The sequence below is a fragment of the Typopeltis vanoorti genome, chromosome 2 (genome assembly GCF_054136105.1).
Source record: "Typopeltis vanoorti isolate ZY-2024b chromosome 2, IOZ_Tvanoo_1.0, whole genome shotgun sequence".
NCBI classification, from domain to species: domain Eukaryota; kingdom Metazoa; phylum Arthropoda; class Arachnida; order Uropygi; family Thelyphonidae; genus Typopeltis; species Typopeltis vanoorti.
The window spans coordinates 159668726-159696036 of record NC_143550.1 but is presented as its reverse complement, the minus strand read 5'-3'; the positions used below and the strand labels follow the sequence as shown (position 1 = coordinate 159696036).

Here is a 27311-nt window from a genome sequence, read left to right as displayed (position 1 = left end):
TCTTTCCTGTTAATTCCCTTCTTTTCCAATTTTTCTTTAATTTCCTTTTGCCAACCTTTCCTGGGTCTGCCTATGTTTCTTTTTCCTATTTTCTGGCTTTCATATACAGTTTTTGCTATTCTTCCTTCTTCCATTCGATTAAGATGCCCAAACCACCTCATTTGGGCTTGTGTTATGAATGCAACTTGAAGGCTGTCTCTTATAGTTTGATTTCTTATTTGGTCTAGTCTTGTTTTTTGTGCCGCTTTCCTAAGATATTTCATTTCAGTTGTTTGTAGTTTGTGTTTCCTGTTATTAAACACCAAGACTCGCAACTGTATATGTTAATGTTGTTAGAAACACTGAACGGTATACTGCCATTTTGGTATTCTGGGTGACTTCTTTCTTATCTAGAAGTGGGCCTTTCATTGCATAGAATAGCTTTGTTCCCCCGGTTATCCTGCTATTAATTTCTGTGTCTAGTCTATCATTTTCTTGTATATATGATCCCAAGTATTTAAAGTAGTGGACTTGTTCCAGTTGATGAGTCTCTATTTTTATTGTGTTTTGGTTGGTTTCTAGATATGATCATTGTTTTAGTTTTATTTATATTTATGCTCATATTCCTTTTCTTTCTTTCTTCATACCAAATGTTGATGCTGTACTGCAGATCTTCAGCTGCATTAGCTAGAATCACTACATCATCTGCAAAAGCCATGTGTGAAATCCTGGTTTCTTTCGGTTTCCTGTATCCTAGGAGGAATATTTTTGTTTTTGTTTGGCATGCCTTTAAAATTTCATCCATTACTATGATGAAGAGAAGAGGACTGAGGATACAGCCTTGTCTCACTCCTACATTTGTTTCAAATTCTTTTGATCTGTTATTACAGGTTCTTACATAATTTCTCATATTGCATTTTGTCCGGTGTATCCTCTATTTGGTTCCTGAGCCTCTCTTCTAAAATACAGGCATACAGTTTGCTGGAATGCTTAAAAGCGAAATTCCTCTGTGGTTTCACATTTACGGTTGTCTCCTTTCTTAAATATAGGGATTATTATTGCTATTTCCCAGTCTTTGGGAATAATTTTCTTTTTCCATGCGATATTGAATAGGTGTAAAAGAAATTTTATGGCTTTCGTTCCTAAATTCTTTACCATTTCTGGTGTTATTTGGTCATGACCTGCTGAATTGCCCAGTTTTATTTTATTTATTGCTGCTAACAGTTCATTTACATGAATTCCCTCACTTTGATCTTCTTTTTTGCTTGCATGTCTTGCTCTTAGGGTTCTATTTTTTCCATGTCTTGCATCTTCCAATAATTCTTGGAAGTACTGTTTCCATCTTTCCATAATGTCTTTGGAATTTGTGAGTAACTTAACATCCTTATTTTTGATAAACTTTATGGGGCATTCTTTCTCTGACCTCATTCTTCTTAAAACATTATAGAAGAGTTTTTGGTTTCCTTTAAAACTTTGTTCTAAAATATGTCCGAAGTCTTCCCAGCATTTTCTTTTCTCTTCTTTCACTAAGGTTTTAACTTTATTTCTTTGGTTATTGTATGCTTCTCTACCAACCTGTAGTTTTGATGTTATATATCTCTTCCACAATTGCTTTTTCTTTCTAATTTCTTCTTTTAGTTCTTCAGTCCACCAAGGTGTTTTATGTTTCTTCTGTTTATTATTTAAGGATACACCACAAATTTCTTTGCTTGTTTCTAGAAGTGTTTTGAACCTGTACCATAGGCTTTCTACATCTTGGTCTTCATATATCTCTTTTTCTATTTCTTTCATCTTCTCTTCTATTTTACTTTTATACCCAATGGCTGTTTCTTCTTTCTTTAGTTTGTAGTTCTTTATCTTAACATTTATTTCCTTGCTACTTTTTCTACATTTTTCAACATTTATTTTATGGATTGTTTCCAATACTAATAAGTAGTAAATTTAGTTTAGTCCTTTATCCAAGTGTGAGCAAACAAAGTTTGCGCCTGAAAATATCTTCAGGTAAGGTAGTACAACACCTGAAGATATTTTCAGCCGCAAGCTTTGTTTGCTCACACTTGGATAAAAGATTAAACTAAATTTATTATAGTCTAACCAAGTGAAAAATAAACTTGCAACATCTTTCTCTAAATCCAGAGTAATTTAATAAAAAGGTGACACACCTTTTGGCAACTCCTATAGGCAAGTTTTGCATTACGATACGATACTGGGATAGGAGTGATGTTAGCTTGATCAACCTTTACTATGAGTTGCCCGGTGTTGTTACTACCTTACCCCAGTCCTGAAGATATTTTCAGGCGCAAACTTTGTTTGCTTACACTTGGATAAAGGATTAAATTAAATTTATTATAGTCTAACCAAGTGAAAAATAAACTTTCAACACTAATAAGTAGTGGTCACTGCCTATTACAGGACCTCTATAGACTCATGCATTTTTTGTATACTTCCAGTATGATCTGCTTATGATGGCATAGTCAATTATAGATTTTTCATTTCTTCTGGGCTCTTCCCTGGTAAACTTATGGATTTCTTTATGCTTGAACATAGTATTCGCTATTACTAAATTATTTGTAAGGCAAAGATTTATCATTCTTTCTCTGTTATTATTCTGGTTATTTCTCCTTGTGATCCAACACTTGTTTCATTTCCTTGACTCATCTACTTGATCCCTACCTGGCCATTAAGGTCTCCTAGTAGTATAATATGCCCTTGAACTTCTTCAATTGTTTTTTGTAAGAATTCGAAGAATTCATCTTTAATTTCTTTATTAGCATTATAATTTGGGCCATATGCAACAATCACAGTAAATACTTGGTTATCTGATTTAAAATCTATAGTGATTGTCAACAACCTTTCATTTACTAGTTGCCATTTAGTAATATATTCTTTGAGATCTGGTTTAGTTATGCAAACTACCCCTTGTTTTCCCCATTCTCTTGGGTTTACCCCTGAATAGAAAAGTATATGTCCATCTAAGTTTAAGGGAGATGGTAAAAAATCCCTTATTATTCTACAGTGGGGTATGAAACTCGGATCAAAATCCATCGAAATCCTAGAGTTTCATGCTGAAAAAACTATCGGCGAGCCCAAGTATAAGTAATCACTTGGGTAGTACAACACCAGGGCAACTCGGAGCAAAGGTGGAGCAAGCTCCGTCACTGTCCTTAATATTCTCTCATAATGTAAAACGCAGCTCCTAGGAGATGTATTACTGTTTTACATTATGAGAAGAGGTCACTACAATGACCGGTTTCAACCCTTTTTGAGGTTTCATCAGTGAGTAGGTAGACCTGGAATATCAAGGTTTTAAGTGAACCAAACTTACATATACCTCTACTAATGAATTGCTAAACTGGTGTACTTATATATTGTTATTACTACTATAACAAGCCAAAAGGCTATTTTACCGGTGACATAAGTTAAATTTAAGGGAGATGGTAAATCCCGTATTATTCTACAGCCGGGCACGAAACTCGGATCGAAATCCTAGAGTTTCATGCCGAAAAAACTATCGGCATATTAAGGACAGTGACGGAGCTTGCTCCAAGTTGCCCAGGTGTTGTACTACCCAAGTGATTACTTACACTTGGGCTCGCTGATAGTTTTTTCGGCATGAAACTCTAGGATTTCGATCCAAGTTTCGTACCTGGCTGTAGAATAATACGGGATTTACCATCTCCCTTAAACTTAACTTATGTCACCGGTAAAATAGCCTTTTGACTTGTTATATATGTCCATCTTTCATTTTCTGGCAACCTTGACCTTTTTTTTTTGTTTCTGTGACTGCTAGCAGATCCAATCTTGATTTTTTCAATCATCTATTAATTCGTTTTCTTTTCCATGTAGACTTTTAATGTTCCGTATCTCATGTACCTTTTTTCTCGCTTTGTCATTAACCATTTAGGCAGTTCGGCTATCTCTTTGTTATTTCTTTTAATGGGAGAAATTTTAAGGTATGTAGGGGATTAGCCTTCAGCAACCGAGTCTGGTGGTGGGGCTGCCACCTTTAAGGCCCCCAGACCGGCCTATAAGAGAAGTGCTATCCTGTTGGTCTGCGGGAGGCATTTTATTTCTCTCCTACCCTTCATAGTAAACTATGATGGAGCATTCCCCGATCTGCCACCAGGAGACACGCCCGATGGGGGTTATAGGTGTCCCCACACGGGTCTCTCTCTCTTACTAGCATAAATTCCTTCAACAAAGTTTACATAAACAGTCGTGGTTCTTAAATAATTAAACTGCGCTTTTAATGCCTTAGTTGTTTCCTACTCACAAGTCCAATTATTTTTAGAAACAGTGCATTGTAAAATAAAGGATCAGGCAGCACTCTTTTAACAAATAATTAAAACACATTTATTTACATTAATATGAAATATACATGAATCAAACAACAGGAAGATTGCTTTCTCTACCCATCTATAAAATCTTGAGCATAAAATTAGAATCTTTTTACTTCATCACTAAATAATCTCTTTAACTCAAAAAACTTATTTACTCTCTGCTTACAAATTCAACTTAACAAACTTCTGGTTTACTCGTAAAGAGGTTAGCTAACTCTCTGCTAAGTTATTTTTACAAATTTGATATCAACTTCTAACATGCCAATTGACAATCTTATGGACAACACTTCTTATTACTATTAAACTAATTCTTAACAGTCCATATATATCATATCTCCTAGATTATAAGAGAAAAATTACAAAAAGAATGAAACTTACAGAAGCTGTGTCGCACATTCAGTCAAGAGTCTTACACTAAAGTCTTTCTGGCATTTCTTTCATCTCAGATCTTATGCTTCTTTCAGGAGTGTCTTGCTTCAGCGATATCACGCCGGGATATTGATGGGCTTTTGGACTGCAATCTGCGGTACTCGAATAGCACATGCAGGGGTTTTGACTCAACCCCTCTCAAACCTTCTATCTGACTAAGATATGTAGATGATGTGTTCTGTATTTGGCCTCATGGCCCAGACACATTAGACTCCTTCCTCGGTCACCTCAACAGCCTACATCCAAGAATCCAGTTTACGATGGAAAAAGAAAAGAACAATTGTTTACCCTTCCTAGACACCTTAGTTACACGCCTTCCTAACAATAGGTACACTTTCCTTCACTGTATCTAGAAAACCTACACACAGGCAGATACATTCACAAACTTTCCCACCACCACCCTGCTCAACAATATGGCATTATTAAAACTCTAACCAAGAGAGCCCACAATCTTTGTTCCAGTGGCTACAGCGATCACAGTATTAAAAAAATAATCAATACTTCCCCATTCTCCGGTCTTCTCTTCAGAAAGAGTTTAGCAATGCCATCGCCATACCCTATATCTGTGGCACATCGGAAAAAATAGCCAAGATTTTAACAAAGTACAACCTACACACATCATTTAAGTCCCACTGCAAACTTGCTACTGTTGTGTCCTGAATAATCAAAAAATTGGGACAAAAGATTAATTCTATTCAGGAGCAACTACCTTTGATTGTAGGCAGAGAATGTTGTGCTTTGGCAAGGAAATAAAATTGTATTATAACTTTAAGGCAAAACTGAAGAAATATTAGCATAAGAAATGTGAGATTTAACCTGTTTGTACAGAGTCAAATAGAGAAATTTATATAAGATTATAATTTAGTTAGAGTATCCCATTTTATGTATTGTATGAATGCAAGTTGAATGTAAGCCAAAGTCCAAGGGTCACACTTTAACCATCTAGAATAGCGTATGGCCTAAGGGAAAGAGAAATTATAAAGAAAACGAAGCGAGAATGCATTCTTGGAAGAGCGCCAGCGCACGTGGGTGAGTGCCATGTGGTAAAAAAAAAAAAACTTAGCTAAGCGCGAGAATCTCCGAGAAAAAAAGGGAAGAATGTAAGGGTCAAGCTCCCCCCACATGAGGCTTTTTGGTTCCTGTTTCCTGCACTCGTGGATGTTGGCCAACGTGAAGATTCAGAGTCGGCCGTAAAAGTCGTGCGAGGCCTATCGATGTTTGCGAGGAAAGGTTAGCTATCTCTTCATAACAGAGTAGCTATGCCATATCGAGTGACCGGTAATCCAGATGTGTGCCCGCGGTACCAGAGAAAGTCCAGAGCGGCACATCGCCTTATCGACTCTGGGAACCAGGCCGTGCTGTTATCGTAAGTGACCTGGAGAATCACAGAACAATGGTGCCTTGATGTCCAGACAAGGCTGATGATAGAACAGAAAGTCATTGCATGGGACAGTAACGTAAAAATGTTAAAGTATCTGAATTCCTATTAAAGATTTGTGTGAACTCTATAGGCTAATTTGTGTATGGACATGCTGTAGAGAACTTTAGAGATTATCCCAATTTGGCAGTGACCTGTCCCTGTTTTGAAGAATGGCTCCCAGAAGGGATCTGTGTTTGAGATAACTGAGACATATTGTGAGATATAAGCAGTGATCAGAGAGTGATTGAAGATAATGTAAAATTAAGCCAGAAGTTTGTTTATAATGTTATTATGTTATTATGCATGTATTCTTGGGTTAGTAATGATATCAGAATTTTACTAGGAAAGTGATTATGTTAACCATGTACTTTAATTTTTTCTTGTATATCTTTTAAACTTAAATAAATATGTTTTATAGCATTCGCCTGAATCTAGCCTGTCTTATGAATTCAAATAGCCACTCATAAAATTATCGAACCTAGCGGGAGAGATATATGAATATAAGTTGATTTTTTAGACCACGACTGCATGCAAAGACAAAGCGAATTGAAATTAGTTGTATTAGTGTTAGAAAGTTATTTACTGTGTATCACTCTGAGACAGCTACCTTGGATAAGAGTCTCATCTATCCTATATATTGGCTGGCGCAGCATAAATATAAATTCGTCAATATTTAACAGGCAGACTGTCTCAGAGGGTAGATTTTAAAGCCTTGTCCCATACTTAGACAAAGTCCTTATGAGTGAAAGAATTACACGTGACTAAACTTAAGAGTGGCCTAAATTTTAGTTTGTTTAAGGATAGAAGGGTGATAGCTGATTTGCTATACTTATTGGAAACTTGTTACAAAAGGATAGAAGGGAAATAACTGTGTATGAGTGAGTAGTGGAACATACAAATATATATAGATAGTAAAAGGTAATAATAAACAAGAAAAGGGTACGCAACAAATGGCACAGCCGATAGGATAATGATAGAAGAGATTGAAGTAAGAAAGGATATAATTGAATATAGAACATCGATATAATAGCAATAAACGCATATACAACACTACCCTTATCCGTTCTACAAATGATCAGCTCCCCTCCTTTCTCAGTGCCTGGAGTTTATAAAGTACCCTGCTCCTGTAAACTGGTGTACTTTGGACAGACAGGCAGATCAGCAACCATTCGCCTGGAGGAACACAAGTCATACATCTGCAACCACGACTATGCTCAGTCAGGCCTGGCTGACCATGTCTTGGATACAACCGACAGGATCTCATGGGGAAAAAAACCACCATGCTCCACCACAGCAAATTCAAAAAATAGAGACTATTTTTAGAATCAGTAGCAGCTCTCAGAAATGAACCAAATCTTAATAAATATGGTTGCATTAAGCCTCCTAAGATTTGGGAAACACTTATCATCAGAGATCTCACCTTACATTCCAGGCCACCTACAACTGCCCTTAGAAGGCGCTCCACCTAGATAGGATTTTAGAGTTACCCACATGGTTGGGCTTAGTATTGTGTAGTATTTGTGTATATGTTACATTAGTTTTTTTGTAATCCCTGAAGACTTCTCAGTGACTGAGAAGAAATATAGGAAGTATTAAATTCTGTTTTCAGCCTCCAACATGATGTCCTCACAGCACTTCAGCCTCTACACACAGTTTCCTAGTGCTTTTAGTATACCATTAAACCTGTAACATGAAGTTTGATATCTCCATTTGTGGTATAACATCATCTACTCCAGCTGCTTTTCCACATTTCACTATTGAAATGTACTAACGACCATGTTCCTCCTGAATTTTTTTTTTTAATACTTTTCCCTGACTGCCCATCTTATTTAATAATTTTCAAAAGTAATTACTCCAGACAACCAGAAGATCCATGTCTGCAGTTTTTGTTGACTTTAATCATTTCTTAATATTCCTTTATCCCATTCTGTTTAGAAATGAAGGAAAAAGTACTATAAAAGGAATCAGAGATGATCAATGTCATGCAAAAACTGAAGATAAAGATATTCTATATGTTTGGAGGATATTCTAAATGTGGAAAGGCAGCTGGAGTAGATGAAATTCGATCAAAAATGCTCAAATATAGATGTATAAAAGTTTTACAGTGACTGCTTTGCATAATTCAGAAACCTGGTCAGAGTGTTGACTTCTGGATGATTGGAGCAGAGCTCTCATAGTACCCTTCTATAAAAAAGGAAATACAGCATCGTGAGAATTACAGAAGTGTTTTACTGCTGAGTGTTCCTTGCAAGTATACTTGAGAAATGACTAGGAAAAATTTGGAAGGTAAGCTTGATGAAGAACAAGCTGGATTCAGACTAAATAGAAGTTGTCAGGATCAGATTTTCACTTTATCTTGGGAATATAACAAGGATTTATATTTAAGTTTTGTTGATATGGAAAAGGCATGCGATAAGGTGTCGAGATGAAAGCTCTTCAATGCTACAGTCATAGCTGTAAAGAGAACATTGTATCAAACGATATATAGTCTTTATTTAAGCTATAAGCCAACAGTTAGAATTTGAAGTATAGGAAGATGATTTGATGTTAAATCAGGTGTGTGATAATGGTGCACATTATCTCCACTGTTATTCATTATCTATATGGATCACATTATGAAAGAAAGTGGTATTAAATCTGATTTCAAAATTCGTGATGTTAATATTCACTCTTTACTTTATTTATATGATGTTATACTTTTGAATAAATCCAGCACAAGTCTGCAAGTTTTCCCTGATTAAATTGAATAATAACTATTATAATTAATTTGACATGAAAATCAGCAATAAGTCAAAGACAATGATAACACACAGAAATTGAAAACCTCAACAGTATTCTGAATGGTGAACCTATATATGAACAAGGAAAACATTTTAGCTATTTAGGTACAATTTTTAGTGAAGGTGGCAAATTAAATATGAAAACAGACAACAGAATTAGTAAGTTGGTATGGTAAGAAGTCAGCTGAATAAATTTATATGGAATGAGAAAAAAAATTTAGTCAAAACACTAAATTAGCTATATGCAAGACAGTGTCGAAACTTATTTTAACTTATGGATCTGAGATCTGGGTTAGAAATAAAACACTTGATCGAAGACTGGAGACCGCTGATATGAGAGTGTTCTGAGAAAGATTAGTAGAGTGAATAGATGGCATTAATTGCAGTATCATATTAAAAATTGAGGATATTAGGAAAGAACTTGTCATTGTTAGCATTCAAGAATATGTTACCATAGCTGACCCCAGGTGGATGGTCACTTAAATAGAATGGGAGAGGAAAGATTTGCAAAACAAGTGTTCTTTGCCAAGTTGGCAAAAAAAAGATCCAGAGGAAGATTAAGATGTAGATGGATTGATACAGTAAAAAGTGCCTTAAAAGGCAGAAACACAAGATTTGATAATGTTGGACAGGTACAGATTGATTTTGAGGAAGATTGTTTTGAAGATAAATTAGTAACAAAATATTGCAGTTGACTCATAAAATGTGGTTTACTCCCTTCAATCAATACTGGAAAATAGTGATTAAAGCTACTGGCCTGGTTGGCCGAGTGGCTAGCGTATCCACTCTCCAGCCAAAAGGCTACAGGTTCGAATCCTGCCATGGGCATGGATGTTTGTGATTGTCTTTGAAAATATTAGTGATGGTGGTGGGAGGTAGATGTCGTTGGTGTAGTTGCAGTTTGTTGTAGTAGGAGGAGGATTGAGTGGTGGAGACAGAGTTGTAGGTAGGTACCCTCACTCGATCAGTCTTTGGACTCCCTGAGGTGTCGAATAATAATAATAATAAAATTATGTAATTGTGTTAATTAATTAATATAATTTTTACATGTCCTTTTTTATAATTACAGGATCCCATGTCAAGAAACCCAGACAGAAAGGTCTTTTAAATACATTACTATGCTGTTTTGGAAGAAATTCTAGAGACCAAAATACTGTATGTTATAAACAAGATGCAAATGTTTTACATTTTGTAGATTTAACAAGAAAGGTAAGATTTTTGGATGTTTTATCAAAAATTGAAGCAATAATTTATAATGATGTTCAGAATGCATACCTGTGAGTTAAATTGCCTTAGAGAAAGGATTGTGTTTGCAGAAAGAACACAATCATCGTTATTTCATTGTTATAATGAAATATAGCTGCATGCTTCCATCTTGCATGACTGTAGAGTTAATTGCATGTCTCAGTAGTTTTGTGATGGGCAGATGTTTAATTACCTTAATAATTGGTACTCCTAGCAATCTCAGCATGAATGGAAAAAAATGAGAGATAACTTTTCACCTTAGCATTACAAGGTGTGTGATTGGATTTATCTTCCAGTTTATTTTTAATAGATGTTCTGTGGATTTTTTTTAATTCTCCCTTGATTTTAAATGTTTTCCCTTGATCAAAAATATTTTTTAAAATTATTTCTTTAATTGAATATATTTTATTCATAGTTTATCCATAACTTTATCAGATTTGATTTTTTAAAAGTTTATCCAACCTTTGAATTACAACTGACATCTGGTAGAGTATCATGTAATAGTACTTAAATTATCAGAACATCAAGTTCTTTTAATTGAAGGGGTCAGATAAATGGTAGATTACTGTAATAAAACTAATATTATGACTAAAATTAAAATCAATCATTTTAAGAAAAATGAATATTATTATATAATGTTTTTCTTTTAAATACATTATCACATTTGTCACCTTAGACTCATATTTTGTTATAGGATTCCTGAGTTTTCCATATTAAACTGCTTAACCTTTTTTTCCTGTGAAAGTGGTATCAACATCATTGCAGGGCATCTCAAAAGAAGTTTAAGAATTTTATTTGCATACAATACAAAAGTATAAAAGGGTATTGGGATATTTATATTAATATGACAGTTTTACGACTGTTGAATAAATAGTTGTGAAGGTTGATTTTTTTTTTTTTTTTTTTCCCTGTAGTGTATAAATTGAAACTATGCTTCTGCGTTATTTCATCAAGCATTTGGTAGCACATTAAACAAAAGGAAATGATCCAGTGTAAATAGCGCAATAAATTAGTTACAGCATTTTTAGTGTGTTGCTGAAAGGTGTGTTAATAAGAAAATTTCAGTTTAGAACCTCTTCCACTCAGGCATGAGGTGAACAAGCAATTAAACAGTTTAAACAATAAGCAGAGTTAATTAAGGCCACAGGAGATGGAAGGGATAAGAATGTTTCATGGACAAGTATATGAAAGAAGTCTGTTTTCATACCACTGCACAAGAAGGGAGATATGAAGGATTTTAACAACTATAGCACTATTAGTTTTATTTCTCATGCAAGCAAGATTTTATTAAAGATCATTCTAAATAGGTTTGAGTCCACAGTTGCAGTAGAGATTTCTGAGGAACAAGCAGGTTTCAGGAAAGGCAGGGATACCAGAGATCAGATCCTTTGCCCTAGACAAATCATTGAAAAGTATAAAGAATTTAGACTCACTATGGTAATATGTTTCATAGACTACTCCAAAGATTTTGACTATTTTCAGCATATGATTTGTGGGAAGTTATGAAAATAATGAATTTTCCTCAACACATTATCAGGTTGATTGCTGACTTGTATAGTGAGCAAGCAACCACGGTAAGAACAGGTGTTGGATTAACTGATTGGCTTTAGGCTGGCAAGGGAGTTAAGAAAAGTTGCCTACTTTCTCTTCACCTGTTTGATATCTATGCTGAGTACATCATGTGTCTAGCATTGGATGAAATTAACTCAGGCATTAGGATAGGTGGCAGATTGATCAATAATCTGATGTATGCTTATGATACAGTACTCCTTTTAATGACAAAGAAGAACTAGAATTATCTTTAACACATTTAATGAGATCAGTAAGAACAGAGGACTTCAACTCAGATCTTAGCAAGATAAAGATTATGGTTCACAAAGGAAATACAGACAGGGAATTCCCGAGAAACATGTACCTTAACAGAGAAAGAATTGAGGAAATCAGCACGTTTGAGTACCTGAGATCCATTATTAATGTGAAGAATCACTGTTCAGAAGAGGAATAGGAATGGGAATGGCTAAAATTACAGTCAGAGAATTGTCTCAAATCTCGTAGGATGGATCTATCTCCACAAGAACAAAGTTGAGGATTCTTGATGCAGCTGTTTTTCCAATAGCAAGTTATCAATGTGACTTGAAACCTAAAGAAATCTGATAGGAAAAGGTTAGTTGCTTTTGAGTTAAAACCCCAGCTAGTTCCACTTAGTCTTGAGATGATGTTGTTTCTCAATTTTATTTTGTTTTTTTACTTTACAGATGTGATTTTTGTAGATCAGACTTCTATCCAGGTTCACTCCTAGATATTGTGGGTGAGGATTGTGCTTGACTGGGCTACCATAAAAAATTAAGTTGAGTTGGTCGGTTTGCTTCCTTGTTAAGATGGAAGAGTGTGGACACTGTTTTAATAGGGTTTGTCTTTAGATGCCACTGCTCAAAATATTTCTTGAGAATATTCACATCCGTGTTTAGGATAGCTTCCAAAGAATTGAAAGAAGGTGATTGGTAGAGTCTCACCATGTCATCTGTGTACATATATTTGCTTGTTGTTGTTGTTGAGGGAATGCCCCAGACATAGACGTAAAAAAAGAGTTGGAGCCAAAACAGAGCCCTGAGACAAGCCATTCCAATGAAATCTAGGTCTGCTCTTCCTTTCTCCGATATGGACCCGAGTTCTTCTGCTTGTGAGCATGGATTCTAAAAAGTGTAAGGTTTTCCATTTTATATGAAACAGCTTTGAGAGCAAGCCTGATCCAGACTGTATCATAGGCTTATGTAAATCAATGAAGACATCTCCAGATTTTAATTTCTTTTGGAAACTGGCCTCAATTTGAGTTGTTAAAGCCAAGACTTGATCACAGCAGTTTCTGCCAGGCTTAAAGCCAGCTTGCTCTATAGAGAGAGCTGTCTTGATGAGCAGGGAAATCCTTTTCAATAATTGATTCTTTCCAGGAGCTTGCAGGTTGAGTGTAGAAAGGCAGTTGGACAAAGGTTTCCAACAGAGTTGGTCTTTCTCTGGCTTGGGAACCACAATTATCTTTGATTTTTGGCAGGGGGCTGGTAGTTCTCCAGTAGAGATGATAGTGGAAAACAGAACTGACAGCTGTTATGTCCTCACTTGCTCTTACTTGGCTTATAATAGTTACTTCGTGTTTATATCGTTATTAATTTCTTAATTTAACACTTTCTGTTAGAACCTTAATTATACTTCATTAACTCTTTAGTTTATGCAGTCTCAATATTTACTTTGGGCCATTAACAACTTTGAGGATATTGCACATGGGTAGAAGACAAAGAGATTCCCAATGGACAATGGCAATTCCTTTGTTTCAGTGCTGGTTCTTTCTTTGGATTCAGGGAAAATTTCTATTATACTGCGCCACTCTGAATCCTAGATTTCTGAACAATGAAAAACCAAAGAACCAGAACTTAGCATAGCACACTATCCCTAATTTCTTAAACTATATGAAGTAGTTCAAACCTCATCTATCTTTAACTTAGTTTGCAGTCGGTAGCCTCCCCTATAATTTACCTCCCGCCGTGGTTCGATTATTTATGAGCGATGCAGTAGAAAATGAAATCAGGCAAGTCAACTATCGACTTGCCTGATTTCATTTATCTAACCCTTCTTACTCTTAATTAGCATGTATACATAACATTCTATCAAAGGTAAATCATGAGCTTAAACTCCACAATACTAAAGATTATTCATTCATTGACATTAAAATTAACCTCAATTTCTTCATTCATGTCTCAGAGTTACACTGCCCTCTTAAACTATATCTCTAAAGTCCTTGCATAAAATTCACATCCTTTTGAACTTAATGTCCAACTAATAATTACAGTCTTTCTTCTTTTATACATTCACTAAACAGATTAAAGTTTCTACTTTACCAATTGCTGGGGAACCATTAGAACATCATACACATCACGATATAACATCACCTCCAAGTCCGCCTTCTGTTCTGCTTGGTCTGCATTACCCCACTGAATGGTCCGGACTGGATATATCTCCGGCAACAAAAGCAGGTGCTCGCTGTTCACTGGTCATCTGGCTCGGCAAGGCTTAGCTGTCTCTGCAGTAATCAGGAACTCAGCTCTGCTGGACAATTCCTTAACTGTGATCTTCCAAGGACTCCTCGGCATGCTCCCACGCGCTCTGCTTCGACGATCCTTCCAAGGAACGGGGACGAACATCGTCAAGTGAAGAGAATGACAAAAAAAAAAAAAAAAGCCCTGAGCTGGCGCTGCTTCACTTTTTAAATCCCGCAACCAACACTTCCTTACTACGTCATTAAATTTCTCCCTCTTTGCTCACGTCACCTTACATCTCCCAGCACCTAGCGCCATAATCTCCCCTAGCATGCTCTTCGGTGGTGGCAGGGGGGGGGGGACTGCATGCTCTCTTTCCACTGTGCACATGTACTTGCCATACGTGTTTTGCTCCTGGCTATCATCATCATCATCAAATTCCTGCCACGTACTCAGAAGGTATGTACAGGATATGAGAGTACTACATGAAAAAATTATATCATTACTAACTTCCTATCTACAATTTTCCTCCAAATCAGTCTGTTATTTGTCAAGACTCCAACATTATTAGATCTTATATTTCTGTCGTCTAAGGCACTTTGTACCGTATCAATCCACCTATATCTTGGTCTTCCTCTGGATCATTTTGCTGCCGACCTGGCAGAGAACACTTGTTTTGCTAATCTTTCCTCGCCCATTCTGTTTAGGTGACCATACCACCTGAGATTAGCTCTGCTAACGCATTCCTGGATGCTGACAATGTCAAGTTCTTTCCTAATATCCTCGTTTTTAATATGATATAGCCATCGATGCCATCTGTTCACGCCTATAATCTTTCTCAGGACTCTCATATCTGCGGTCTCTAGTCTTTGGTCAAGTGTTTTACTTCTGACCCAGCTCTCAGATCCATAAGTTAAAACTGGTTTGAACACTGTTTTGTATACAGCTAATTTAGTGTTCCGACTAATTTCTCTCTTATTCCATATGAATTTATTCAATTGACTTCCCACCATGCCAGCCTTGCTGATTCTGTTGTGTATTTCTATATTTAATTTACCATCTTCAGTAAAAATTGTGCCTAAGTAGCTGAAATGTTTTACTTGTTCCACAGGTTCTCCGTTCACAACACAGTTGACATTTTCAATGATTCTGCCTATTTTCATTGTCTTTGTCTTTTTATTGATGACCTTCATACCATATCTATTACAACAGCTGTTCAATTTAGTCAGAGAATCTTGCAGACTTGTAGCGGATTTATTTAGAAGTATAACATCATCTGCATAAAGCAAAGAACTGACATTAACATCTCTAATTTTGATATCACGTTTAATACCACTTTCCTTCATAATGTGATCCATATAGATAATGAATAACATAGGAGATAATGTACATCCTTGTCTCACACCAGATTTAACACTAAACCATCTTCCTGTACTTCTTCCAATTCTAACTGCCGACTTACAACTCAAATAAAGATTAAGTATTGCTTGATATAATGCCCCAATGACACCATATAACTGCACCGTATTGAATAGCTTCTCTCTTGGCACCTTATCATATGTCTTTTCCAAATCGACAGAACTTAAATACAGATCTTTGTTATATTCCCATGTTTTCTTGACTATTTGTCGTAAAGTGAAGATCTGATCCTGACAGCCTCTGTTTGGCTTGAATCCAGCTTGTTCTTCACCAAGCTTTTCTTCCACAATTCTTCTCAACCATTTCTCAAGTATACTTGCATAGATCTTGCCAGGAATACTCAGTAGGGAAATACCTCTGTAATTCTCACATTCAGTTTTATTTCCCTTTTTATATATGGGTACTATGAGAGCTCTACTCCAATCATCGGGAATTCGTCCCTCTGTCCAGGCTTTCTGAACTATGCAGTGCAGCCACTGTAAGACTCCTATACCACTATACTTCAGCATTTCTGGTCGAATATCATCTACTCCAGCTGCCTTTCCACATTTCAAGCCTTTGATGGCTTTTTCTACTTCAAGTATGGATATGTATTCCTGACTGCATGCCTGGTCAGTGTTTTTTACCACTGTGCTGTCATGACTGCTTGTTTCATTTAGCAGTTTTTCAAAGTAATTACTCCATACTTCAAGGATATCTTTTTCTCCAGTTTTCATGTCACCTTTATCATCTCTAACTCCTTTTACAGCACTCTTTCTTCCATTCCTAAGCTTCTTCAACAACCTCCAGAATATTTTGCCACCTTCTTGATATTTATTTTCTATATTCTTGCCAAAGACCTCCCATGACTTTTGTTTTGCTAGTTTTACACAGTGTTTAGCATTCTTGCATTTGTCTCTATATTCTCTAAGAGCACAAGCTGACTTATTTGACAGGAACTTTTGATATGCTTTCTTCTTTTCCTTCACTGCCTCTTTAACTTCCTATGTCCACCACGGAGTTCTGATTTTTTTATCCTTGCAGACAACCTCACCACATGCCTCTCTGGCAGAATCAATCAATGTTTTCTTCAGAGTTTGTCACTGAATCTCCAAGGTTTGATTCCTGTTCTCTAACTCTTTCAATTTTTCTTCAATAATCTTTGTGTATTTTAGTCTATCTACAGTTCACATCTGAGAACTGCTCAACTTTTATTCGGTTTAAAACTTTCTTACATGTTATTCTTTTCAATATGAAGTTCAATTTTATCCTGCTCAAGACTAAATAGCGATCACTTCCAATTTCAAATCCTCTGTAGACTCTGGTGTCCTGCACCAGGGAGAAAACATCACTATCAACAATAACATAGTCAATGAGACTTTTCTTATTCCTTGCCTCTTCTCTCCATGTGAATTTGTGCACATTTTTATGTTGGAACATAGTGTTAGTAATAACCAGTCCATGTCCTGAGCAGAAATCCAACAGGTAATTGCCATTATTATTAGCTTTGCTCTTTTCTCCAAATTTTCCCAAAATATTTTTGTATGTCTGACAATCATTTCCTACTCTGCTATTTAGATCCCCAATAAGGACCAACTTTTCCTTTTTCATTGTGTCAGTTGCTTTCTCTAAAGCTTCAAAAAATTCCTCCACTTCTACCTTAGTAGAACCTTCTGTGGGACCATAGGCACAAATGAGCCTCATTGTCCAGTTCCCCATTCTCATATTTTCCCACATTACTCTACTTGAGACTGACTACCATTCAAGAAGATTAGCCTCGTATTTTGTGTTGAATACTATGGCTACTCCTTCTCCTGGCTACTCCTGGCTATCAGTACTTAATCCGATTAGCCTTCTCCCAGCCACATACAAGTATTTATAACATTTTAGCAAGGTTTAAACAATGGACTATTCACAGTAAATACATTACTACACTATGGACAAATAAATAGACTTCTTCTTTCACTGCGCATTATTCCCGATTCCTGTGCAGGGTCTGCATGTTACTTAGAGATGCGACTACTTGTTAATACCACTCCCAACCGACCTGTCGCCTAGTCTGCTGCAGGGGGTGGGGATATATTTTTGACTGTAGAAGCGTGTGTTCATGGGGCTGGTTTGCCTGCTTGTGGGATGAAAAACGCCAGATAAAATGGCGGAAAAAACCCTACTGCCCGCGCCCAAGACCGGCTAACTTGGCTTTGCCTGAGGAAGATCCTCAAGTTCCTCACGTCTTCAACAGGAATCGAACCTGGGACACTCCTACCCCAGGCATATGGTTGCAAAGCACAAAGCCACTAGGCTAACCGCACAGGGACAAATAAATAGACTCTTAAATTATTATTGTTGCTGGTAATTTACAAGTAACTTTATCCATCTGATATATCAGTAAATGCCAAAATGTAAGATGCATGTTAAGTTCTGAAGAAAATATAAATTAATACAGTTTCAATTTCATTCAGAACTTAACACAGCCATGCCTTTCCGTGCTGGCCAAGGTGTTTAATCGACTCCAGTGGCCTTGCCATTCTTGGTAAGATAGGGCTTTCTGTTGTGTTGTGATTGGGCTACAGAGGTCTTAAGTTTCAGAGCTTGAAACTAAATTGTATCTCAGAGTAGTTTTTTGATTGTGTCTGGAGGTCTTTGGATTCAGATTTGGATTAATGTTTAAAATAAATGAGATGGAACACTTGGTCTGAGATCACTTCTGGAACTTTTTTTTGTTGTAAGTATCCTGCTGCTCCAAGTTTTCTCATTGGGACTAGCTTTTCTGACTGGATTTAGAGAAGCCAAGTTTTTCCATGGGTGATAACTCTCTCTTCTGTTGTCATCCAAGAGTTTTATTAGTTCTTTAGGCACTAATGGATCACTGGATTTATCATGCAAAGCTATCATATCTGCAAGCTCTTTGTTCCAGCATGATGTATAATGAGGCTGGAAACCATGAGGGATGGTTGATTTGGCTACTGTTTTTGCCAAATCTGGTTTAGTTTTGGGGTACAGGCAGGATAGTATTAATGATTTGATCAATTTTTCTTCACTAAACTCCCTCCAATTTGCTTTCTGAAGGTTCCATTTAGGGTTTGGAACAGTTTTTTAATAAGTGAGATAGACAGTGGTTAGCTATGAAAATTTTAACAAAGGGCTCCCATCGTCGAACAAAAAAAAAAAAAACGTATTTCACACAAAAACTTTTATTAATACAGCTTATATACAAATTCCAATCAAAAAGTATGAGAGGACAATCAACCTCTAAAGGCTATCATTTTTAAACAAATATTTCATGATCTAAACGTGAAATATTTGCACACAATCAACTGTGTTAATATATCTTACATAAGGTATATTTTGGTAGTTTAAACATTTTTAAACTATCAAAATATAATAAGAATGAAATCTTTTATAATCTTTTATAAAACATTTAATTGGGTTACTGGTTTTACCATATGATGGGCTACCAGAAGGGAGAAGGGTAAAGATGCGCATGTGCTTATTTTATTTTCAAACTTGGGCACATTTGTTATAGAGGAGTTGAAACAATAATTCCAAATAATCTATACTAGTGGTCGGCAACTGGCAGCCCAAACGTGCATTTTTAGCGGCCCATAAAGGGTTGACCATACTTACATGGCATGTAAAATTTTATCATCAAGAAAAAGACGTTTATGGACATTCGAGAGGATGTTATCAACTACTTAACTGTTGGATGGTTAAGTATAGGTGCTGTGCTAAAAAGATATTTTAATTTACGTGAAGAAATAGATATTTTCATGATGGAACACAAAAATACTGTCCCACAACTATCGGATAAATAAAGATTATATCTATTGCATTTATGGTAGACATTACAACAACGATAATGAACTTAATCTGACCCTGCAGGGCCAAGCTAGCAGAACTAGCAGAACTTTTCTGGCATGAAAGCTTTTGAAGGCAAATTGTCTGTTGAAGAAACATATGATGGAAGAAAATCTACATCATTATATATGTTGCAAATCTGCATCTACAGTTAGATGACAAACACAAAAGGAAACTTTTGTTGGTATTATTGAAGATTTACAAACGGAATTTTCAATAAGATTTGTGGATTTTCATAAAAATAGCATCGAAATGCGATTATTTTTGCACCCTTTTAACGTCGACATTGATGACATATCAAACAGTTTGATACATCAAAACTTTTCCAAAACTTTCATCTATAGTCGGTTTGAATCAAACCGACTATAGACGAAAGTTTTGGAATTACAACACAATGAAACATTAAAGAACGCATTTTCATTAGAAAATATCCAAAAATTTTATCAATGCTTACAAAAATATTTGAAGGTTTAATCATTTTCGCAAAAATAAGATAGTCGCATTTTGAAGCACATACATATGCGAACAAGCATTTTCTCCATGAGTTTTAGAAAAGAAAAAAAAATTTTCTTCTCGACTGTCTGATAAACAATTGCATGCTTTGATTCGAATTTTCACTTTAGGTTATCAAGTGGATCTTGATAATTTGGCTAAGGGAAAACAATCATAAAAGTCACATTAAGCAGATACACACATATTGTGATGCATAAACTATATTATTTTTACGTGATAATAATTTTTCATTGTTTCATATCTCGCACTTTAAATATTTGTGTGTTTTAAGATTGATATAATAAAAATTGATAACTTAAGTATTTTTTTCACTCACTATTTTCTATTAATTAAACGCTTGCGGCCCCATTATTAAAAATAAAAGTTGAATGTGGCCCACGAGTATGAAAATGTTGCCGATCCCTGTTCTATACACTGCTGAATAGACTACTTTTTGTTACATTACTGTATGAGTTTGTTGCTTAAATATGTTTCAAAAAAAATTTTTTTTTTTTTTTTTTTTTTTTTTTTTTTGAAAAAATAAAGTAAAACAAGAAGAACAAGGGGCTCGCAAATTTGAGAAAAATTTAACAAAGGGCTCGCCAGAGCCCCTGCGAGCCCCTTATAGCTCACCACTGGAGATAGATAACCTAATCTCCAGAAGGAGAGGGCAATGTTGCTGTTTGGAAAGCTGCCAAGGGTAGACCTGTTTATATGGTGAAGTTGAATCATATCAAAACCCATGTAAACATAAAGTTTTTTTCTTTTTGAATAAAGCATTGTTAGGAACATTGTGTTTGTACATTATTTATATGCCATCTGAGCTTCATGCTGTCCAGAGGTTTAAGTGCCATGCATGAATCATTGCAGGATAATGAGCTTAGTAGTTGATTAGTAACTGTCCCTATAAAAGCTGAGATTGCTGACTTTGGGATATATTTCCATACTAATTCAATTTGGCAAAATTATGGACTGCATGCATACTAAGTGATGAATATTGGATGCTATTCAAGAACAAATTGAATATTACATAGCACCTGCCAAGTAGTTAGCTGTCCAACAAGCAGTGCTATGGATTCAAATCCCACTGCAATGTTTTGCAGAATAATACAGAAATGCAACCTTAATGCCACCTTTAAACCTCCTGCAGAATTAAATAAAGAACTTATTTAACTCATTCAGGGATCCACTTCTTTTATTGTCTCACCCTGGAGTATACACCAATTTTGCTGTATTAAAAGTATTTATATGAATTTATTCTTTGATGTTATAAATAGGATATAGCTTTGGTGTAGTTTTTTTTTTTCACTACAAGTCAGGCCAATAGAATAATGGTTGATCAAATCATTGGCACTTAGGCATACTGTTTGAAATATAATATAGTTTGTCTTTGTGATGACCTTAATATGAAGGTTGAAACATTGAGAAATTAATATAATTATTCCTAGCACAGTTGTAGTCCCCATAATTTACTAAAATAAAAAAGCCCATTACAAAGTACAAGCCATTAGGAAAAAGAAAACCAGGACATCCTCTTAAAAGATTCAATGATGACTTCTAAGGCCAGAACAGGCCACGCTAGGCCTAAATTCTTGATATGCATGATGATGAAAAAAAAGCCCATTGACATAAATCCTAAACCTGTATGGTCTCTATCCCATATATTACAGGCATCTTTGAGGTGATTGCTAAGATCCTGAAAAAGATATAATTCGTTTCCTACTTTTTTCTTTATCAACACAATCTTCTCTTGGTTACCATCCACAAAAAGATAAACAGCCCCCCCCCCCCCTCACTCACTCGCTCTGGTGTTTACCATGTTCAGTGTGAGTGCCTCTGCTCGTACTTTGGACAAAGGGGACATTCTGTTGAAAAATGACTACAAGGACACCAGTCTTATATTAACAACAATAAACTTGAAAAATCTGGTCCTGCTTAGTATGGAGTGGATATTGACCACAATATCCTATGGTCTAATTACTCCTTTTACATAGTGCAGGTTTATGTTTGAGTGGTTATTTAAAGAGTGCTGAAGCACTTCTGCACTGCCCAAATTAAATCAGAATGACACTCTCTCTCTCTCTATTGCCAAGATTTGTGAGAGTTCCTCATAAATAGCAAGCAATAATGTTCCTCCCATTTTAATTATTATGATTATTATTATTATTAATAATTATTTTAATTTTTTAAAATTTAATTTGATGTAATGATGCATTCAAACATGGTAGTTATCTCCATAATTTTCAAAAATGCATTCGGATCACCGTGTAAGCCTAAAAGAAATAATTGATGTAATGATGTTTCATTTCATTATGTAATTAAATTTAATTTTAATTCAAATCATTTAATTTTTAATTTGTGGCTTGTGGTTTAATTGTAATCTTATTTGATTGTAACCACCCACTAGGTGGCACTTCACCTTGTGATTATGCTTGTTGAAATTGCACTAATAAATTATTGTATTATTTGGTGTGTGTATAATAAATGTTAAAATGGCACAAGTTCCACTAAAAAAAAAAAAAGGTCAGATTTCATCTTATATCTGTTCTACCTAGATACTTTCATGGACAGTGCTCTGCTGAATTTAGCCACTATCATTCTTCCATTTTCTTCCAAAATCATAAGAACAAGAGATGCTACTAACCAACATCCATCTGCAGTCAGCTTGAAACTAAGTGAAACTTCTCTACTCTCTTTTCCCCAAAGAAGACACCCTTCAGCTGTTAAAGAAATTTTTTTTCTCTTTGTTCTTTAAGGATGCACATCGATTTACTTTTCCAGCAGCTTTCTCTGATTTTGCTTTTCTTAGTTGGTCCTTACTTGGTCCTCAAAAGTTCCTGGCAAATAAGTCAGCTTTTACTCTTACAGAATACAGAGACAAATGTAAGAAAGCTAAACAGTGTGTAAAACTAGCTAAACAAAAGTCATGGGAGGACTTTGGCAAGAATATAGAAAATAAGTATCAAGAAGGTGGCAAAATATTCTGGAGGTTGTTGAAGAAGCTTAGGAATGGAGGAAAGAGTGCTGTAAAAGGAGTTAGAGATGATAAAGGTGACATGAAAACAGGAGAAAAAGAAATCCTTGAAGTATGGAGTAATTACTTTGAAAAACTGCTAAATGAAACAAGCAGTGATGACAGCACAGTGATAAAAAACACTGACCAGGCATGCAGTCAGGAATACATATCCATACTTGAAGTAGAAAAAGCCATCAAAGGCTTGAAATGTGGAAAGGCAGCAGGAGTAGATGATATTCGACCAGAAATGCTGAAGTATGGTGGTATAAAAGTCTTACAGTGGCTGCACTGCATAGTTCAGAAAGCCTGGACAGAAGGACCAATTCCCGATGATTGGAGTAGAGCTCTCATAGTACCCATATATAAAAAGGGAAATAAAACCGAATGTGAGAATTACAGAGGTATTTCCCTTCTGAGTGTTCCTGGCAAGATCTATGCAAGTATACTTGAGAAACGGTTGAGAAGAATTGTGGAAGAAAAGCTTGGTGAAGAACAAGCTGGATTCAGGCCAAATAGAGGCTGTCAGGATCAGATCTTCACTTTACGACAAATAGTCGAGAAAGCATGGGAATATAACAAAGATCTGTATTTAAGTTTTGTCGATTTGGAAAAGGCATATGACAAGGTGCCAAGAGAGAAGCTATTCAATACGCTGCAGTTATATGGTGTCAATGGGGCATTATATCAAGCAATACTTAGTCTTTATTCGAGTTGTGAGTCAGCAGTTAGAATTGAAGGAAGTACAGGAAGATGGTTTAATGTTAAATCTGGTGTGAGACAAGGATGTACATTATCCCCTCTGTTATTCATTATCTATATGGATCATGAAGGAAAGTGGTATTAAACCTGATATCAGAATTGGAGATGTTAATGTCAGCTCTTTGCTTTATGCGGATGATGTTATACTTCTAAATAAATCCGCTACAAGTCTGCAAGATTCTCTGACTAAATTGAATAACTGTTGTAATAGATATGGTATGAAGGTCAGCAATAAAAAGACAAAGACAATGAAAATAGGCAGAATCATTGAAAATGTCAACTGTGTTGTGAATGGAGAACCTGTGGAACAAGTAAACCATTTCAGCTACTTAGGTACGATTTTTACTGAAGATGGTAAATTAAATATAGAAATAGACAACAGAATCAGCAAAGCTGGTATGGTGGGAAGTCAACTGAATAAATTCATATGGAATAAGAGAGAAATTAGTCGGAACACTAAATTAGCTGTATACAAGACAGTGTTCAAACCAGTTTTAACTTATGGATCTGAGAGCTGGGTCAGAAGTAAAACACTTGACCAAAGACTAGAGACCGCAGATATGAGAGTCCTGAGAAAGATTAGAGGCGTGAATAGATGGCATCAATGGCAATATCATATTAAAAATGAGGATATTAGGAAAGAACTTGACATTGTCAGCATCCAGGAATGCTTTAACAGAGCTAATCTCAGGTGGTATGGTCACTTAAATAGAATGAGAGAGGAAAGATTAGCAAAACAAGTGTTCTCTGCCAGGTTGGCAGGAAAACGACCCAGAGGAAGACCAAGATATAGGTGGATTGATACGGTACAAAGTGCCTTAGACGATAGAAATATAAGATCTGATAATATTGGAGTCTTGACAAGCAACAGACTGATTTGGAGGAAAATTGTAGATAGGAAGTTAGTAATGATGTAAATTTTTCATGTAGTACTGTCATATCCTGTACACCCCTTGAGGGTACATGGCAGGAATTTGATGATGATGATGATAGTTGGTCCTTTAATTTTTTGAATTTCCAATGAAATACTTATTTTTATATTTCAGAAGACAACTTCACCATATATTTCCTTGAATGTGTCTGTGGATGTTTTCTTCAGAATTTGCCATCTCTGAAGCTTGGTTCTTGTTTGTAAAATCTTGCTGTTTCCCTAGTAAAGTTTCCGTATTTGGATCTGCAGTTGACATCTGAAATTCTTCAGTTTTTATTTTTTCTAAACCTTATACATTTTTCTTTTCATTTTTATTGTGCTCAAAAATATATTGTGATCATGTACTGTTTCAGTGATCCGGAATGCATTCTTGTATCTGATGTTGACATATCGGCAGTTTGTTTGTGTTTCTCCATGTGAAGTCACTATTATTATTCTTATGAGTATATGCTGAAAATTGATGCTTCTTTGTTTCGCTATGGTGGAATCGTGAAACTTTGCAGTAAAGCTATGTGAATTGTGGCAGGAAGTCTTAAATGAAAGAGTACAGTAAAACCTTGATATAACGGGCTAATTCGGGCGAGGGGGGGGGTGTCCGTTAAATCCGAAAGTTTGTTATATAATAAAGTAGATTTTCCAAATGCATATGTTAAAAAATTGACTTCTTCTTCTTCTTCTACAGCTTCTCCCACTTAAGTGGGGTCACTGTTTCTTATGAGTCTCCTCCACACCTTCCTGTCTTGGGCTGTCACCACATCCAAGTTCTTCATCTTCAAGTCCTCTTCTACCAGCTCCCTCCATCTCTTCTTTGGCCGCCCACGCTTCCGCCTTCCTTGCACATCCATCTGCATGACCCTACTTCCCACATATTCGTCCTCCCTCCTCATCACATGACCAAACCATCTCAACCTTGCCTCCTGTATTTTCGCTCCTAAGTTCGTAACTTTCACTGTTCCCCTGACATAGTCATTTCTCAGATGATCCTTTCTGGTCACACCGCACATCCACCTAAGCATTCTCATCTCTGCTACTTCCATCCTGCTGATGTTATTTTTCCTCAGGGCCACAGTTTCTATAGCATATGTCATAGCTGGCCTCACTACTGTCCTATAAATTTTGCCTTTCAGATTGATCGGCACCTTCTTATCGCATAACACTCCAGCCATCTCCCTCCAGTTCCTCCAACCCGCTTGTATCCTGCATCCCACTTCCTTCTCAGCTCCTCCATCTTCTTCCACTGTTGAACCTAAGTATCTAAAGTCTCTCACCTTCCTGATGACATTTCCTTCCAGCTCCAGATCTGTCTCCTGGCCACCGCCCACTGCGCAACACATATACTCTGTCTTACTTCTGCTCAGTCTCATACCTCTCTCTTCCAGTACTTTTCTCCATCTTTCCAGTTTAGTTTCCGCTTCTTCTCTTGAATCTACACACAGCAAGATGTCATCTGCATACAACATTGTCCAAGGTGCATCTTCTCTCTCCTCCTCTGTTACCACCTCCATCACAATATTAAACAGAAATGGACTTAATGCTGACCCTTGATGTAAGCCAACTGTTACTTGAAAACTTTCTGTCTGTCCCAAACAGGTCCGAACACTTGTCTTCACATTTCTGTACATTTCCCGCACCAACCTGACATATTTCTCCGGCACCTTCTTCTCCCTCAGACACCTCCAGACTTCTTGCCTTGGCACTCTATCGTATGCTTTCTCCAGATCAATAAATACCAGATGTAGCTCCCTTTGTTTCTCTCGATATTTTTCCATCATCTGTCGTAACCCAAAGATAGCATCTGTTGTTGATCTACCAGGCATGAAGCCAAATTGTTCCTTTGCAACCCTTTCTAGGATCTTCATTGTGTAGGACATCAACTTTATTCCTCTATAATTTTTACAGTCTTGTGCATCCCCTTTACCCTTGTAGATGGGAACAAGAGTACTCTCCCTCCATTCCTCGGGTATATTTTCCTGTTGGCAAACTTTCATGAACAGGTCCCACAGCAGGTCAATATGTTAAAAAAATTGACAAATTAGCTAATTTACATGTTTTTACTTATGTAGAAACTCTTATGTAATTAAAGTTAAGTACTGTATCTATGAAAAGTTTAATTTCACAGAAAAGTTTTCTATATGTATTATTGCTTATAACAGGAAATTAATAACAAAAAATAACCTGTTAATTTAATTATAAGCAAATCTTGGTTAAAAGCATTTTAAAATTAGCAGGGTGTTAATTTTCATAAGTGACATATGGACCTGAAATTTTGTCCATAAAATCGAGGGTTTACTGTTTAAGGAGACTATCTTTGCATATGAAATAACTGAAATAACTTGTAGTGAGAGCATGATACAATATTTCACATAGTAATATTCATTAGTAGATGAAAGTTGTTTACATGGATGCTTTGCAGATGTCGGCATGCTCAACAGATCTATAAAGATCTGTGATGCAAAAACTCGGGCGTGATGAGCAACGTAACAGAGAGTTATGAACAGTAACACTTTGCTCATTATGCTTTTAAATAGACAGTAGCAAAATGAAACTGAAGCATTTCATGAGGGCAAGTGCAGATAAGCTGAACCCAGATATTAAATTCGTTCACACATTGACAAGATGCTTGGTTATGAGCTGAA

General features: G+C 36.1%; 1 protein-coding gene across 1 annotated transcript in view; it reads left to right on the top strand.

Annotated features, from left to right (window-relative positions):
- LOC150109572 (carboxy-terminal domain RNA polymerase II polypeptide A small phosphatase 1-like) overlaps window positions 1–27311 on the top strand; it is a 111374-nt gene that overhangs the window by 5784 nt on the left and 78279 nt on the right. The window contains exon 2 of the mRNA XM_090409072.1: window positions 10018–10157. Coding sequence (XP_090265198.1) covers window positions 10018–10157 — 140 coding nt within the window. The remainder of the gene's footprint in view (window positions 1–10017; window positions 10158–27311) is intronic.